General features: G+C 45.2%; 1 protein-coding gene across 8 annotated transcripts in view; it reads right to left on the bottom strand.

The window, feature by feature from the left end:
- The window catches only part of LOC144786046 (kinesin-like protein KIF19), a 1,675,385-nt gene that overhangs the window by 180,841 nt on the left and 1,479,933 nt on the right, over positions 1 to 14,611 (bottom strand). For all 8 annotated transcript variants that reach the window (XM_078664980.1, XM_078664979.1, XM_078664981.1 and 5 more), the window contains one exon: positions 4,492 to 4,654. In XM_078664980.1, the coding sequence (XP_078521106.1) occupies positions 4,492 to 4,654 (163 nt within the window). The remainder of the gene's footprint in view (positions 1 to 4,491; positions 4,655 to 14,611) is intronic.

Raw genomic sequence — 14,611 nt, 5'->3', positions numbered from 1 at the left:
GAAGCCGGGGACCCCCAAGCAATTTGTATAATTAAATTTCAAATATTAAAACAGTAATTCGAGAAAAAAAACACACGTGTGCACACAAAACAAATACTCAAAGTACTTAGGGGCAGATTTACAATAAGTGACGCATCCATGCATATCAGCAGGGATGCGCCACTTATTGTGCGCCATGCCTTTGCCACCATTAATGCGCCGCATTTACAATGCTGCGCCTCATGGGGAAAAAAAGCACAGATGCATGACGCATCTGTGCCGTAAAGGTGGCGCATTGCTGGATTTGCGTCGCAACCGCGACATAGCTCCAGCAATGCTCTGGGGGGCTGAATCTTGTTAATGCTGCGTCAATCCTTACGCCTGCTTCAAGCAGGTGCAGGGTTTTGACGCAGCATGGGCCCCAAAGTGACTGAGTGAAATCTTGTAGATTTCACTCAGCCACTTTTAGGAGGCGTTCCTGCGCCGGTACGCCTCCTTCTGGCGCAGGGCTTTACAACGTGGCGCATCTCCCAGATGCGTCACGTTGTAAATACCCTGCACCATGGCGCATCTTTTGCGTCGCCGCTGCATCACGAAAGTGACGCAACGGTGGCGTAAAAGAGGCGCAAGGGGCTTGTAAATCTGCCCCTAAGGATTTCGGGGCCAGATGTACGACCATTTCATTTAGCGCCTCGCAATCGGCGACACATTGCGAGTGGCAAATTGCGAGTCGCTAAATGAAATGTACAACAGTGTAAATAACACTGTTTCGGATTCCGAATGGGGTCGCAAATTGCGAGGTTCATTAATATTAATGAGCCTCTCGCAATTTGCGAGCCTATTGGGAATGGCAGCCCTCCTAGGTATGGTGCCTGCTGGGCTCTGCAGGCCACCATGTCTGGGACTGCTTTTAAATAAAGCAGTTAAAAAAAATGCAGCCCATTTATTATGCATTTAAAAAAAAAAAGAAAATGAAACGTTTTCGTTTCATTTTCTAAGGGCAGGCAGAGGTCCCTGGGACCACTGCCTGCCCTTAAAAAATAATTTTGCATGCATTTGCAAAGGGGACCCAAATGGGAAGGGGTCCCGTAGGGACCCCTTCCCATTTGCAAATGCATTACCATCTACTTGAAGTAAGTGGTAATTGCGAGTGTTTTGCGACCGCAAAACATTTGTACATGGTTTTAAGACTCGCTATTTGGAAGGGAATGCCCCTTCCAAATAGCAAGTTGCAAAATCTATTTAGCGAGTCGCAAACAAATTGCGACTCGTGAAATAGGCAATGTACATGGCCCAATACGTTTTTGCATGTGAAAGCGGGTTCACGAACCCGTTCACGCATATAAAAACGGATCGTACATCTGGCCCTTAGTATTTTATATTGAAGTAATAGCCCCTCTGTCTAATTATACAAGAAACTTTTCTGTGCTTTTAAAACTGTTGCCTGCGGACCCCCTGGGAATGTGTCACGGACCCCTGGGGGTCCGCGGACCACAGTTTGGGAAACACTGAGCTAGATGGTTTGGTTGTGGTTTTATTTGAGTCTGAGAATAAGGAATACACTCTGGTTAGTTTGTTATGGCCCTAGCTTGGCTAGTCCTCAGCCACTATCCATACTACTATTATAAAGGAAGAACTTTGTAATGTAATGTAATGTATGTATACTTGTAAAGCGCACTGTTACCTCGTTACGTGGTGTCCTGGCGCTGTATACCGCTGGGGAACCCGTCCTGGCTTTCCCTGTGAGAGGGCACCACAAGGTGAAGCCAGGCATCCCCGGCGTTGCTGGGGCCGTTGTGGAGATTAAGCAAGCTATTGCCCAGAGTTGCAGAGTGGGACCCATGGTTAGCTTAGGCACCTAAGCGAGAATTATCGAGTCCGCGGACATTGACCCAAGACCCTGCCGCGTCGGGAATTGAACCCTGGTCCCGGGCCGACCTTTGCTTCAGGGTCTGCCGCTTCTACCCAGTGAGCCACACTTCTCCAACTTTGAGGCTTTGAGGCGGGTAAACTCGGGAACCACAGCGCCAATCCACACACCCGATACATCGTTGGAATCCTCAGGGTGTGCAGATGGACATAGGTTATATAAATTTAAAAAATACGTTATATTTAAAAATGTACATTAAAAAAAGTAGTCCCCTCGAAGTAGCGCCAGCCGTGACCTGCGTGCTGACGTCATCCAGGAGCGCAAGGAGGAGCGGCGTCCAGGATCGCGAGGAGGAGCGGCGGACATGGCGCGGGGGAGGAGCACTGACGAGCGGCACACAGGCGGTGAGCAGCAGCAAACCGGCGGAGCGGCGAGGAGCACTGAACTGCGGCGGCTGAGCGGTGGACATGGCGCGGGGGAGGAGCACTGACGAGTGGCACACAGGCGGTGAGCAGCAGCGGACCGGCGGACCGGCGACGAGCACTGAACTGAGGAGCGGCGGCTGAGGTAAGGCTCCGGGGGACAATGTCGGGGCAGGCGGGGGTCGGGGCACGCGGGGGACGGGGAGTTACAACAAAAAGGCTCCGGGGGACAATGTCGGGGCAGGCGGGGGTCGGGACAGGCGGGGGACCCTCTGGCATATTTGTGCTCAAGCTCCCGACTCCCGCCGGCCGCTCCATACTCTGTGAACTCCTACTCTTATCCCTGCAACCTCTGCTCATCCTTGCCTCCCTGCAAACAGAGCACCAGAGCCCCACTTACCCAGAAAGCTCCCCAGTGCCTCAGGCGCTGCTGCTGGCCACCACTGCAACACTGGGCCTCTGGCATAATTGTGTGAGGTAAGCCTTCGGAGGACAATGTCAGGGCAGGCGGGGGTCGGGGCAGCCGGGGGACGGGGCGGACGGGGCCCCGGCTGCTGGCCAATATCGGGGCAGGCGGGGGTTGGGGAAGCCTGATTGCTCCCGGACAAGGTCGGGACGGGCTGCTAGTATTCTATAAGCCTGGCCATATCACCACTTCTTGGAATGAGAATTATAGGAGGCAATTTCACTTTAACCGAGTCAGCAAATGGTGACACTTTTAACCCCAGAAGAACACTAAGTAAACCAAAAAAGGTCAGGATTTGCAAGCATTGAGGACTGATTATAAAACCATGGCATTTTGAATTATATGTGTTTTTTTCTGCTAGTTTAACCAACTTTTTAACTAGATTTGTTTAGTTCCAGTACATGAACTGGTTGCATTGTGGATTGTATTCCAGTCTGTTTTACTGATTTTGCTTCAGTTAATCGAACATTAGCCTCATGGATGGCAGAAGCATCTAGAGCTCCTTGGTGGCGATTCAAAAAGTAATTATTATTAGATTAGGTCTCTTGTAGCTAATGAATATATCTATAGCAAGATTATTTGAAGAACATGCAGGCTCAATGGAGAGAACAATGATATGGGAGGTCTATTAATCCTTGTCTAATGAAGCTAGTGCATCTTTATCGATAATTGCATTAAAATAAAGCAACACAATCTTATTTCTCTTAATGCTGAACTGAGGAATTTAGAAAAAGAACATTTCAATACCAGGATACAAGACTTAAGGAAAGGCTAGGAAGGGGTACATGCAAAGGCCAAAGAATATAGTTTAAATACAGAAATAGTAAAGCAGCACACAGAAAGGCAGCATATATAAAAGGGAGCGTTTGCAAATACAATGTTATCATGGTCAATGAAGTCAAAAGACAATAGAATTACAACTGTGTCAATTCATAATTCTACTGCAAGTAAAGTAAACGGAGTTCCAGTACTAGTCAATGAAACATTCAGAGCACATTATCAGGAATATATTAAGCTCATTCTTCAGTCTTGCTTGAAGAAATTATTATGTTTTTGGGAGCTTAAGAGGTTTCACATCTCTCTAAAGTCAGGGCTTTTCCCCTCTCGTACTTTCACACCAGATGAGATAGAAGAGGTAGTTAATAGTGTTTCAAATTGCAAAGCTTGTGGAGAAGATGGATGTTGAAATGTATTAGATCATTGCTGAGTTAAATCATGTAACCAATCTATTAAATCATTTGTTTGCTGGGATGAGACTACTTCCATCGTTTAGAGTGGGTATTTTTATTTGGCCTTCGTAAGCCTTGCAAATCTGCTATCTATCCAACCTCTTACAGGCCAATGACACTCATAAATACGGGCTATAAAATTTCCGCCAAAACTGTTGAAACAGAATTGAATCATGCGCTGATCACCTAATCCACACTGATCAAAATATTTTTACTCTGTATAGACAGCTTGCAACAAAACACGCTTACTTTTAGGATCTATTAACGTTTTGGTTTTTTAAATGGCAAATTCCAGCATTAATACTACTTATTGATGTAGAGAAGGCATTGGACATCATGGCTTGGCATTTTATGGTTGTCATTTTGAAAAAAGAAAATAGTCTGCAAAACCTTCAAAGAGAATCTTTTTTCAGAGGTTTTTCCAGTCTTGTCTGCTGACCCAGGTAGTGCCAATCACATGGGAAGGAGGAAGAGCAGAACAACATCGTATTCATTAGTAATATAATAAAAACTTAAACCGCTTACCTTTGCTGACAGGGAACTTGACCTTCGTGGCAGACGGGGTACTGTGAGATAGATTGCTCATGGCTGTTGATCGTAAGAAGATTTTCATTGGCTGGGTAGGCTTCGGGAGCCTTAGATCAGAAACACTGTCCATTTTACGGACGGGCATATTCTTGGACTTATCCTTTTAGGGATAGAAGACATAATTATTCAATGTTCAGGGTCCATTGAAAACCTCTTTGGCGCCATTAACATAAGAGAATATCTCACAAAATATATAGTGAAATCTACACATTACAATGTTCCCTAAGACACTGGGTAGTTACCTAGTTTTCCCATACAGTGAGTTAATTTATGACCCAATGTAGTCATGTTTGCAAACTAGGAATAGTCAAATTGCATACTGATTTGTTCGTGAATGGGGCTGTATTTTGCTAAGCAACCTATGTACTAATAAGTCACATTGCAAATTCCTCCTTTGCAGGGGGTCAGAAAACGATCTTCCAAATGGATAGTAGGTGGGTGTCATTTTGCAAACATCTGTGAAAGACTGCAAATGCAGGAATGGTGGCCTGCAAGGTACAGCAGGCCAGCATACCTGTATTTGCAATGCCAAACAGGATTGTATGTTTTTTAAAGCAGCCTGTGTCCATTAAGCTGCTTTAAAAAAATGCTGGCGGTTTAGGAATATATTGGTGTCCTGGACGACTGCCTCTTCTCTCTGAGGCCATTTGACACCAATCCCAAAGGAAGGCTGGACAGCTCCCCATTAGGAATTTTACCATCCTAACATGAGGGGATATTTCAATGGTTTGTGACTTCTACTGAGGTCACAAACCACCAATACATTCATTTGAGGCTTGCAAAGAGGAGAGAAAGAACATGTATTACTTACCTGTAACGTCTGCTGTCTAGCATCGGTACCTTTCATAGATCAACATGCTTAAACCATTCCAAGTTCTCAAGCTTGGAACCCTTGGTAGTCAATGTTAGCATGGCAGTGAATATTATTCTCAATAGCTTTGAAGAAAGCAATAAGCTACATACAACCAATCCACCTCATTTTGGGACCCGAACTTCAGCCAATAAGGCACTAGGACCCACAGCTCTTCCCCTAACAGAGACTTCCAACAACCAGATTTTCTAGCTCGTGACAGGATAAAGTAGGGAAGAGACTCATACAAGGGGAAGAGGGAGGGTCACATTTGAAGCTATGAAGTACATTGATGCTGGAGAACACAGTTACAGGTAACACATTATATTCTCCACCATTGGATCGTTCATAGATTCACATGCCAGAATCAAGATTAGCAATCAATACTAAGACAGCGGAAGGCAAGCATGATGGTCACCTTATGAAAATAGGTTCCAGACCACCACTCATCTAACTTTCCTGGATTTAATGTCAAAGCAGTGTTCGTTTGAGAAAGTACATATCACTCCTCATGTCGCTGCTTTACAGATTTCCATGAGTGAAGCTCCATTAAAGAAAGCTGCTGAAGCTGCTATACACCTTATTTAGTGGGTTCTTATAGTTTCAGAAAATGATCTGCACAAAGACATGTGGGTCAGAATTATACATTAAACAATCGATCTGACAGGGGTTTTATTTGATATTCATCTCCCTCTATAAAAAGGCCTTAAACTATGAAACGCTAGTTCAATCGGCAAAAGTTATTTTTCTTTGCAGGTAACATTTAAGACATCCTTTAACGTCTTAATGAAGAGCTCTCACCACCCATTGTGCAGGGTTTAGGAAAAACTTTCGCAAAGAGATCTTTTGAGTAAAATGAAATGCTGTGGGAACCTTAGGTGTTGTGAGGATTCAGTGTAGACGAAAGGCTCAAGAGGGCTGGAGGCCCTGTCAGTGGAGGCTACAGAGGTCTGGTACACTAGACCGTCAACTTAATTCTGTCTGCAGGTACTCCCTGGGTCGGGGTCACTTCTGGATGAACAATGGTAGTGCAATACTTAAGTCTCACTCTGAGCAGCAGTATGTACTAGGCAATGTGTAACTTTGAATTTCTGACCTCTGACTACTCATTATTGAGTCTCTCACCTTTGTTGTTTTCCTTTCTTTTTCTGTTCCCTCGGTTTCCCTAGTTAGTCATGTATTGTCTTTTCCTCATTGTATATCGTCTCTTGGCTTGTCTGATGTAGATTCTTGTGGTGCTTCCAACAGTATCCTGGGGACCCTCGCTTTTCTCCTGAACAACTTTGGCATTATAAAATCTGAAATTGCTCCTGGAAGTGGTAAGCATACCTCTACTTGTACTATACTGTTTGGTAGCTGGCTGAACACATACTTATCATCACCTGCCGGTGCCATCCCCTGAAAGAGATGAACCTTGAAGGAGTAGTGGATGGCAGTCTATGATTTCGTTCTCAATCCATTCCCTGTTGCCCGCCCCCCTGAATCCTAAATCTGGTGGTGTATCCCATTTCGCTCACCAGCTCAGGTTTCATGGGAGGTTTAGGAGTTTTCAGCAGGTTTACAACTCTGAAACCTGACAGTTTGCGAGGCTTGTCTGAAAAAGCCATCCACATAAATAGCACAAGCTAAAGCCAAAATACATGAAGAATCAGACAGGTAGTTACCAGGAATATGTCCTATAGTTAAAACATCTACATTAAATCGCTCTAAATGCAGAGGGTCGCACTTCAACTCATCAGGTAGCAAAAGCACTTTGTCAGGTATTCTTATTCCACCTGAGCCTATGAACAGTAGTATCAGAGATGAACAACCCTCCATAGTTCCAAATAATGCAATGTCAGCATCTACTGAAAAAAATTAAAAGGATCCCCACAAACGTACAAACTTTCTGGCAAAGTCCAACATACTGTTTGCGAGACCTCAAGTATTTAACCATGACTCTGCCAACATAAGGGTCTATTAGGGTGGCGGTCGGAAAATCACTCCGACCGCCATGGTAGTGGGAAAACACCGCTTGCTAGGACCGTGGGAAAACCGCCGGTCCAATTAGTATGCTCCACAGTCGAAATCCGACCGCAGCGGTCGGATTGCGGCATTTAACATTGCCGCAGTTGCTGCTGCCAGCAGCACCGCCGCGATGTCCAGGAAAGCATATCCTGCATGTCCCTGCACTGATACAGGGACATACCCCCCCATTGCACCCCCCCAACACATTGGGGGCCCGCAATGGACCCACGGAGAAATTCTCCACATACCTTTCCATGGTGGTCCCACCACCGCGGAAAGGCTGGCTACCGCCGGCATCATAATAGTGCCGGCGGTGCTTGGCCCTGATCTCCCACAATTGTAGCAGTCCAGCTCCGCCCACCAGGCAAGCAGGTGGACTGCAACCAGCAGAAAAGTGGCGGGCGGTAAATCACACGGCTGCGGTCACGACCGCAATGCTAATCGGACCGGCGGTTTTCCGGGTTTCGATTGCGGGTGCATGGCTGCCGCCGTTCTTGCGGTTGCCACAGCCGGACCGGCGACGTCTATCCGCCCGCCATCCTAATAGACCCCTAAGTGTTCATATTATCTTACCCTACAAAAAATGCTTTGGTGTGGGTTACACCCCTTATATTAAATCAAAGTCTCTAATTGAACAGTTGGGTGCAAATTTTGAATAAGTTCTCAGTTTGTTTGGACAACACCATATAATCCACTCTGCACATGCTGGGTTATTAAGTTTAAAATAAGGCACTAGAAATTATTTGAACTTGTCACTGTTGGGGGCGGGGCCACGGCTGCCCCAAGATGGCTGCGATATTGTGATGCTCCAGCGGCATTGGCCCTAATTCACTGTTAGTCACCGCCATCATCGACTCATGTTGTGATTTCTCGAGCCCTGCGGAGATATGGGAGGACCAGGACTACTGCGGAGTGGTGGCACTCTGCCTGGACTGAGCTTCTGACTCCTAAGGGGCGACGCGCCCCAGCACTGCCTCAGAGGCCCCGCCGTGAAATGGGCTGTGGGTGAGCCTGAGGCAGAGTCCACCTGGGTTCTCTGGGACCGTGGCCCCTCCCTCAGACCTGCTTGGATTCCTGCTGGCCAGGAGGAGAGGATGGAAACTGCTTCTGGTGCTGGCCCCTGCGTGCCTGCGGGCTTTGGGCCTGCGGATTCGCACGTGGCGGCCCATCCTGTGCTGTGTGGTTCCCCCACCCTCTAGGCGAGGGGGACAGTGCCACACCCTCGCTGATTTCTGCCCCGTTGTGGATCATTTGGATTGTGGAAGCTGCGGAGATTGCGTCTGTGACCCTCCCCATTGGCCTTACTGATGAGGAGCTTGGTGGCTGCGGTGGCGGCCCCACCCTGGATGGGCCCCCTGATGCCCAGGGCCCATTGTGCCTGGGGGGATTGTTGTGGTGGGTGTTCTGGCAGCCTCTGCTATTCCTTTAAATCAAACAAATTACCACCCACTGGGCCCCACTCTTCCTCCTGCAGCCTCCTCTTGCCTGATGCTGCAGTTCTGTTTTTCTGGGCCTGGCTGGCTCTGGCCTGCCGCATACCACATCCGCCCTCATTTGTTGTGTGAATGAAAACAATGGCCCATGACCAAAATGAAAAGTTTACCAATTTAAGTTGTGTGAAAGCACTACAACCTGGTTATTTAATAACTGAACAGGGATCATATGCATGTTATTCATACCTATTTAAGCATGCACAGAAGTTAGTGGACAACACAAACAGAAAGCATCAAATTCTGTAATCAATACCAAGTATTTATTTTGCATAAATCACAATTATTTCTTCTGTCAATGAACAAAGGTTGCGCGCAAAAAAAGAAAAGGGAAGGTAGTGGTGGTGGGAGGTGAAAGCCTGAATCAAAGAATGAAGGTAATATGTTCGATATTTTTCACATACTGGTAATAAAGACCAGTCATTGCAAGCCTGTCCATATTGGATTTACAAGTAATCTGTAAATTTAAATAGTGCACCCAATGCAATTTTCAAGGCCGCACATGCCTCCGTAGGGCCCCACGGTGGAGAAAGCAGCTCCCCCGTGGGCGAAGGCTGCAAACTAAGGTGGACGTCCCCGAGGTCCAGTGGGACAGGCAGGGGCCAGATCTGGAAGCCGGGGGAGCCAAAGAATGAGGGACCTTCCGACGAACACCACTGCCTCAGGAAGGTGCGGAGCCTCCCTTCGACGCCGGTGAAAAAAACACCACACGTCGGCCAGTCTCCGGAGAGGACGACACCAAAATACAGCCTGCCTCCGGGGAAGAGGGAGCGTCCGAATACGAATCCGCAGTACGACCCCTGCGCGGCTCCGTAGAGTCCGACGCCTGAGGCAAGATGCCGGAGCCATCCGGTGTCATTGGGCGAGAGTTCACCAAGTCATCCCGCACCGGAGACCGGAGTGGAGTTGAAGTCGAACTGGCCCCAGGACGGCGCCGGGGACGACGATGCCCCGACCCCCTCTGAGGTAGACACCTGCGTGGGGGAACGAGACAGTCCCGGGGAGTGACACGAAGCCCTCCGCCAGCCACGGCCCAGAATGAGGCGGAGATCGCTCTTCAACCCATATGGCGGCACCAGAGACGATTCAGCCACCGACTCGTCCTCTGAGGCAGCCGCCTGCTGGAGGGAACGAGAGGGACCCGGAGAGAGACGCGGGGTCCTCATCCGGCCTCGACCCAGAGGGGGATGAGGAGGGGTCGCCGACCCCTTTGGCTCCGCATGGGCCAGCTGCTGCCGGTGCCATAGCGGCGTCACCTTGGCCTTAGACAGGACCACCTTGTCAAAGGACCGAGAGGGGCTTGGGGATGCGACCCGAGCCCTGGTGACCTCCTGCAAAGCCACAGGGACCCCTGCAGGAGTGTGCGGCGAGGCAGAGACACCGTGGCGTGACGGAGGTACCCCAAAGGAGCCGCACCCCAACATCATCACATCTTCCAAGTCTGAATCCGAACCAGTTGGCGCCGGGGCCGGGGATGCCGGCGGCACCGCAGAGGGTCCCGCGCAAGGCAGGGGATCCGCAGACGCCCCAGGTGGAGGAGGAGATGCCAGCGAGGCCTGCAGCGCTGCCGCGTATGTCTCCATTTGGACTCTCGATGCCCCAACACCGGGAAACGGTGGATAGGACGGCACGCGGGGCCGCATCACCCGTGGAGAGTCCACGCTACCGACAGGCTGGAACCCAGCCCCCTGCAGCACTTACCCACCAGGGAGCGATGCTCACGTGACATCGAAGAAGGGCGAGGGCGACGACCACGGCCGTATCTGAAGCCGTTAGCTAAAGTGGACCGAGGGGAGGACGTCATCCGGTGCTCCCGCCTCGACTTCCGCGTCACTGTCGACACTCTGGACAATCAGTGGCGTAGTGATCCTCCTCCGAACACCACATACAGATGAGGTGCGGGTCGGGTCGGTCGCCAACATAAGACGCCCACAAAACGAGCACGTTTTGAAGCCTGAAGGCATTCGCACACTGTTTCAGCAAGAAAAATGGGGGGGAAAAAAGGGCTCCAAACAGGCACGTGGAAAAGGAAAAAACTGACGTGAAGGGTCTTATGTGACCTCGCTGACGTCACGTACACGGACGACGCCTGGGCGGAGTCGCGTGATGTCGCCCGCACCCGGCGCGCAGGGTTGCTGTGGCAAGAAAAGTTTCCGGATCCAGTCTCACGCCTGGGGATAATTCTACCCTAAGGAATCTGCGGATAGTAGTCTCTATCAGATTATTGAGTTAAGGTAAATAATATCGATTTTAAAAATATCGAAGTGTTTAATATTGTTTGCAAAAATAAAGTTGTTAAAAATATCGTTTTTTTATTATTGTTATGTATTTTAATATATATTTTATATGTATGTGATGTATGTTTTTGTGTATAAGAATTGTTTGTATTTTTAATATATATGTTAAATTATATGTATTTATAAAATAAATGTATTTCAATTTTGCGTTTTTAGTTATGTAGTGGCTTGTGAGTTTAGCGGGGAATAGGGTGGGAAGTAATTTATTTATATTAAATGTTTTTTTATTTTTTATTTTGCGCTTTTAGTTCCGTAGCGGGTTGTGGGTTTATAGGGGAATAAGGTGGGAAGTAATTAAATTACATTAAATGCATTGATTAATTTGTATTTATTAATATTTCTTTAATTGATATTTGATAGTGTTGAATGTGTAAAGTAATGTATTATTAATTAATTATTAATTGATTGTTCATTAATTTTAGGTGTGTATTGTGGTGGGAAGTAATTTATTTTTAATGTATAAATTAATAAATGGTTGTTAATTAATTTTTATTTTAATTAATTAATTTGCAATTAATTTTGGTACTTTTGTAATTAATTTAAGATATGTGTTGTGGTGTTTATTGGTGTAAAGGGTGGGATGTAATTTATTTTTATTTTATGAATTAAGAATTGGTTGTTAAATTTAATTAATTGATTTGTAATTCATTTTGGGAATTGTGTAATCAATTTTAGGTGTATGTTGTGGTGTTTATACGTGTAAAGGGTGGGAAGTAATTTGTGTTTAATTCATTAATATACAGCTGTTATTAATGTTAATTAATAAATAATTATTTTGAGTAATTTATTTAAAAAAAAATTATATTTATCTTTAAAAGGGGTAAAGGGTGGGTATTAAATACATTTTAATTATTTAACTATTAGATGCTAACAGTAATTGTTGTTAATTTTAAAATAAGTTTTAATTGTGTTTTATTATTTTATAGTTTAATTTAGGTTGGTGTTGTGGAAATTATAGTGTTAAAGTGTATGTAGTAAATTAATGTTTATAGTTTTTTTACCAATGTTTTTTAATTGATTATTAATTATGTTAAATATGTAAATACATTTAAATTTTAAAAAAGTATTTTGTTACTGGTGTGGTGTTATAGGGTAGGAAACAAAATAAATACATTATTTTGTAATTAATTGTTTTGTTTGTAAATATTTTCTAGTTGAAAAGAAATATTCATTTGTAAATGTATTATTTTATTATGTAAAGTATTTGTAAGTTTTTGTTATATGTAATTAATATTATATTATATATTCTTTTTATATGTTTAATACATTTTCTTGTCATTTTAAAATATTTTTTATTAATTTTATTATTGTTTTTATTTTTTAACACCTTAGGTGCTGCGCACGATCAACGGCCGACGGCACCACTACCTCCATAGTGCTGCCGTCGGCCGTTGAACGTTTGAACTGCACCTGCGCAATGGAACGTCCAGCACTGGAGCTGGACGTTCCATAGCAGCTAAGGTGTTAATATATAAAAAAAAATTTAAGTGTTTGAGTGTGAATAGTAATTTCTCTTTTCTACGGTATCCAACCCTTTCCCTACTGTTGCATTCACTGGAGTGTGAATAGAAATGTGTACCCCTCTGCTATCCAGCAGTTTCCCCACTGTTGCACTCACTGGGGTTGGAATAGTAATTCTTATCCCTCCGCTATCCAGCACTTTCCCTACTGTTGCACTCATTGGAGTTGGTACAGTAATTTTTAAATCTCCGCTATCCAACACTTTCCCTACTATTGCAGTCTACGGAGTGGGAATAGTCATTTTTGCCCCTCCGCTATCTAACACTTTCCCTACTGTTGCACTCACTGGAGTGGAACAGTAATTTTTACATCGCCGCTATCCAACACTTTCCCTACGGAGTCTACGGAGTGGGAATAGTAATTTTTGCCCCTCCACTATCTAACACTTTCCTTACTGTTGCACTCACTGGAGTTGGAATAGTAATTTTTACCCGTCTGCTATCCAGCAATTTCCCTACTGTTGCATTCACTGGAGTGGGAATAGTAATTTTTTACCTCTCCTCTATCCAACACTTATCCTACTGTTCCACTCAGTGAAGTGAGAATAGTAATTTTTACTCCTCCGCTATCCAACACTTTCCCTACTGTTGATCTTACTGGAGTGGGAATAAAAAATGTTACCCCTCCGCTACCCAACTCTTTCCCTACTGTTGCACTCACTGGAGTGAGAATAGTTATTTTTACCCCTCAGCTATCCAACACTTTCCCTCGAGTTGCACTCTTTGGAGTGGGAATAGTAATTTTTACCCCTCCACTATCCAACATTTTCCTTACTATTGCACTCACTGGAATTATAATAGTAAATTTAATTATTTTGCTATCCAACACTTTTCCTACTCTTGCATTGACTGTATTGGGCAATTTAAGTGTAAATATTTTTTCATAGTTTAATGTTTTAATTTATTGTAGAATGTTTTATTTGTATATTCTAAATTATTGATGTATACATATAAATTACCTACTGGCGGTCGCCAGTAGGTAGTTATAGTTAGGACCTAGTTTCCATTGGAAATCCTCAACATTCTATTTGGATTAACTTTGGCCCTGGTGGATGAATCTTTGTGAATTTCTCAAAGAAGATGGCTCGGTCCGCTGCGCTCCTTCCCTGAAAGTTTGGGGGGGATTGGTGAAGTGGGGGCTGACATAAAAGGGGGGTCCCAAAACGTGTTTTCTCCATGTTATTTTCCATAGGACGTTTAGACACGGCTACAGGTCGAACGGCTGAATGGATTTATAAGAAATTTGGCAAAACTGTAGAGTCCGGCTCGCAGATTACGCTTTTTTTGGAATGGTGTAAATCCGTTCAGTAGTTGCTGAGAAAATTAAAGTTAAAGTCAATTATATATCTATATGCACGCATGGGTGCGCGCACTCAAGCGGCTGCGCGCGAGCGGAATTTCTTTTTTGCTGCGTGACGTCTGTTAACGTTCGATTCGAAGGAAATCAGGAAGTGTTGACCGCCATTTTGTCACTGCGAGTAAATATATTGTTCATTTCAAAGCGTTGGAACATGGAAAGGGGAGAAGGTAGAGATTGTTTTGCTGCGTAGGTTTTCTCAGGGTGTGCAGTAAGGCCCTTAAAGGCGAAAATATATATATATATATTTTTTTTTAAAGTTGCGGGGTGCGCGCACTCGGGTGCGCACACCTATTAACAAGAGTGTGAAAATGGAGATAAATCAGAAGTTTGAGTGCTTTGATATAAGGTGGCTCTGAAAAGAGCCCTTGTGTTAATTGAGTTTTTTCTGCATTTATAAGTAAGTAGCGATGCAGAGCCTGATGTTGCAGAGGAAGATTCTGTTTCTGCCTTCCTTCTTACCTAGTTATGGTTTTTTCACTCCCACTCCAGGCTTTTAGTCTGTGGATGGAAAACCATGAACCTAGACTCACCTA

This window comes from Lissotriton helveticus, chromosome 10, assembly GCF_964261635.1.
Source record: "Lissotriton helveticus chromosome 10, aLisHel1.1, whole genome shotgun sequence".
Taxonomy (NCBI): domain Eukaryota; kingdom Metazoa; phylum Chordata; class Amphibia; order Caudata; family Salamandridae; genus Lissotriton; species Lissotriton helveticus.
Note: the sequence above shows the minus strand (reverse complement) of the source record. Positions and strands in the feature narration are given on the sequence as shown.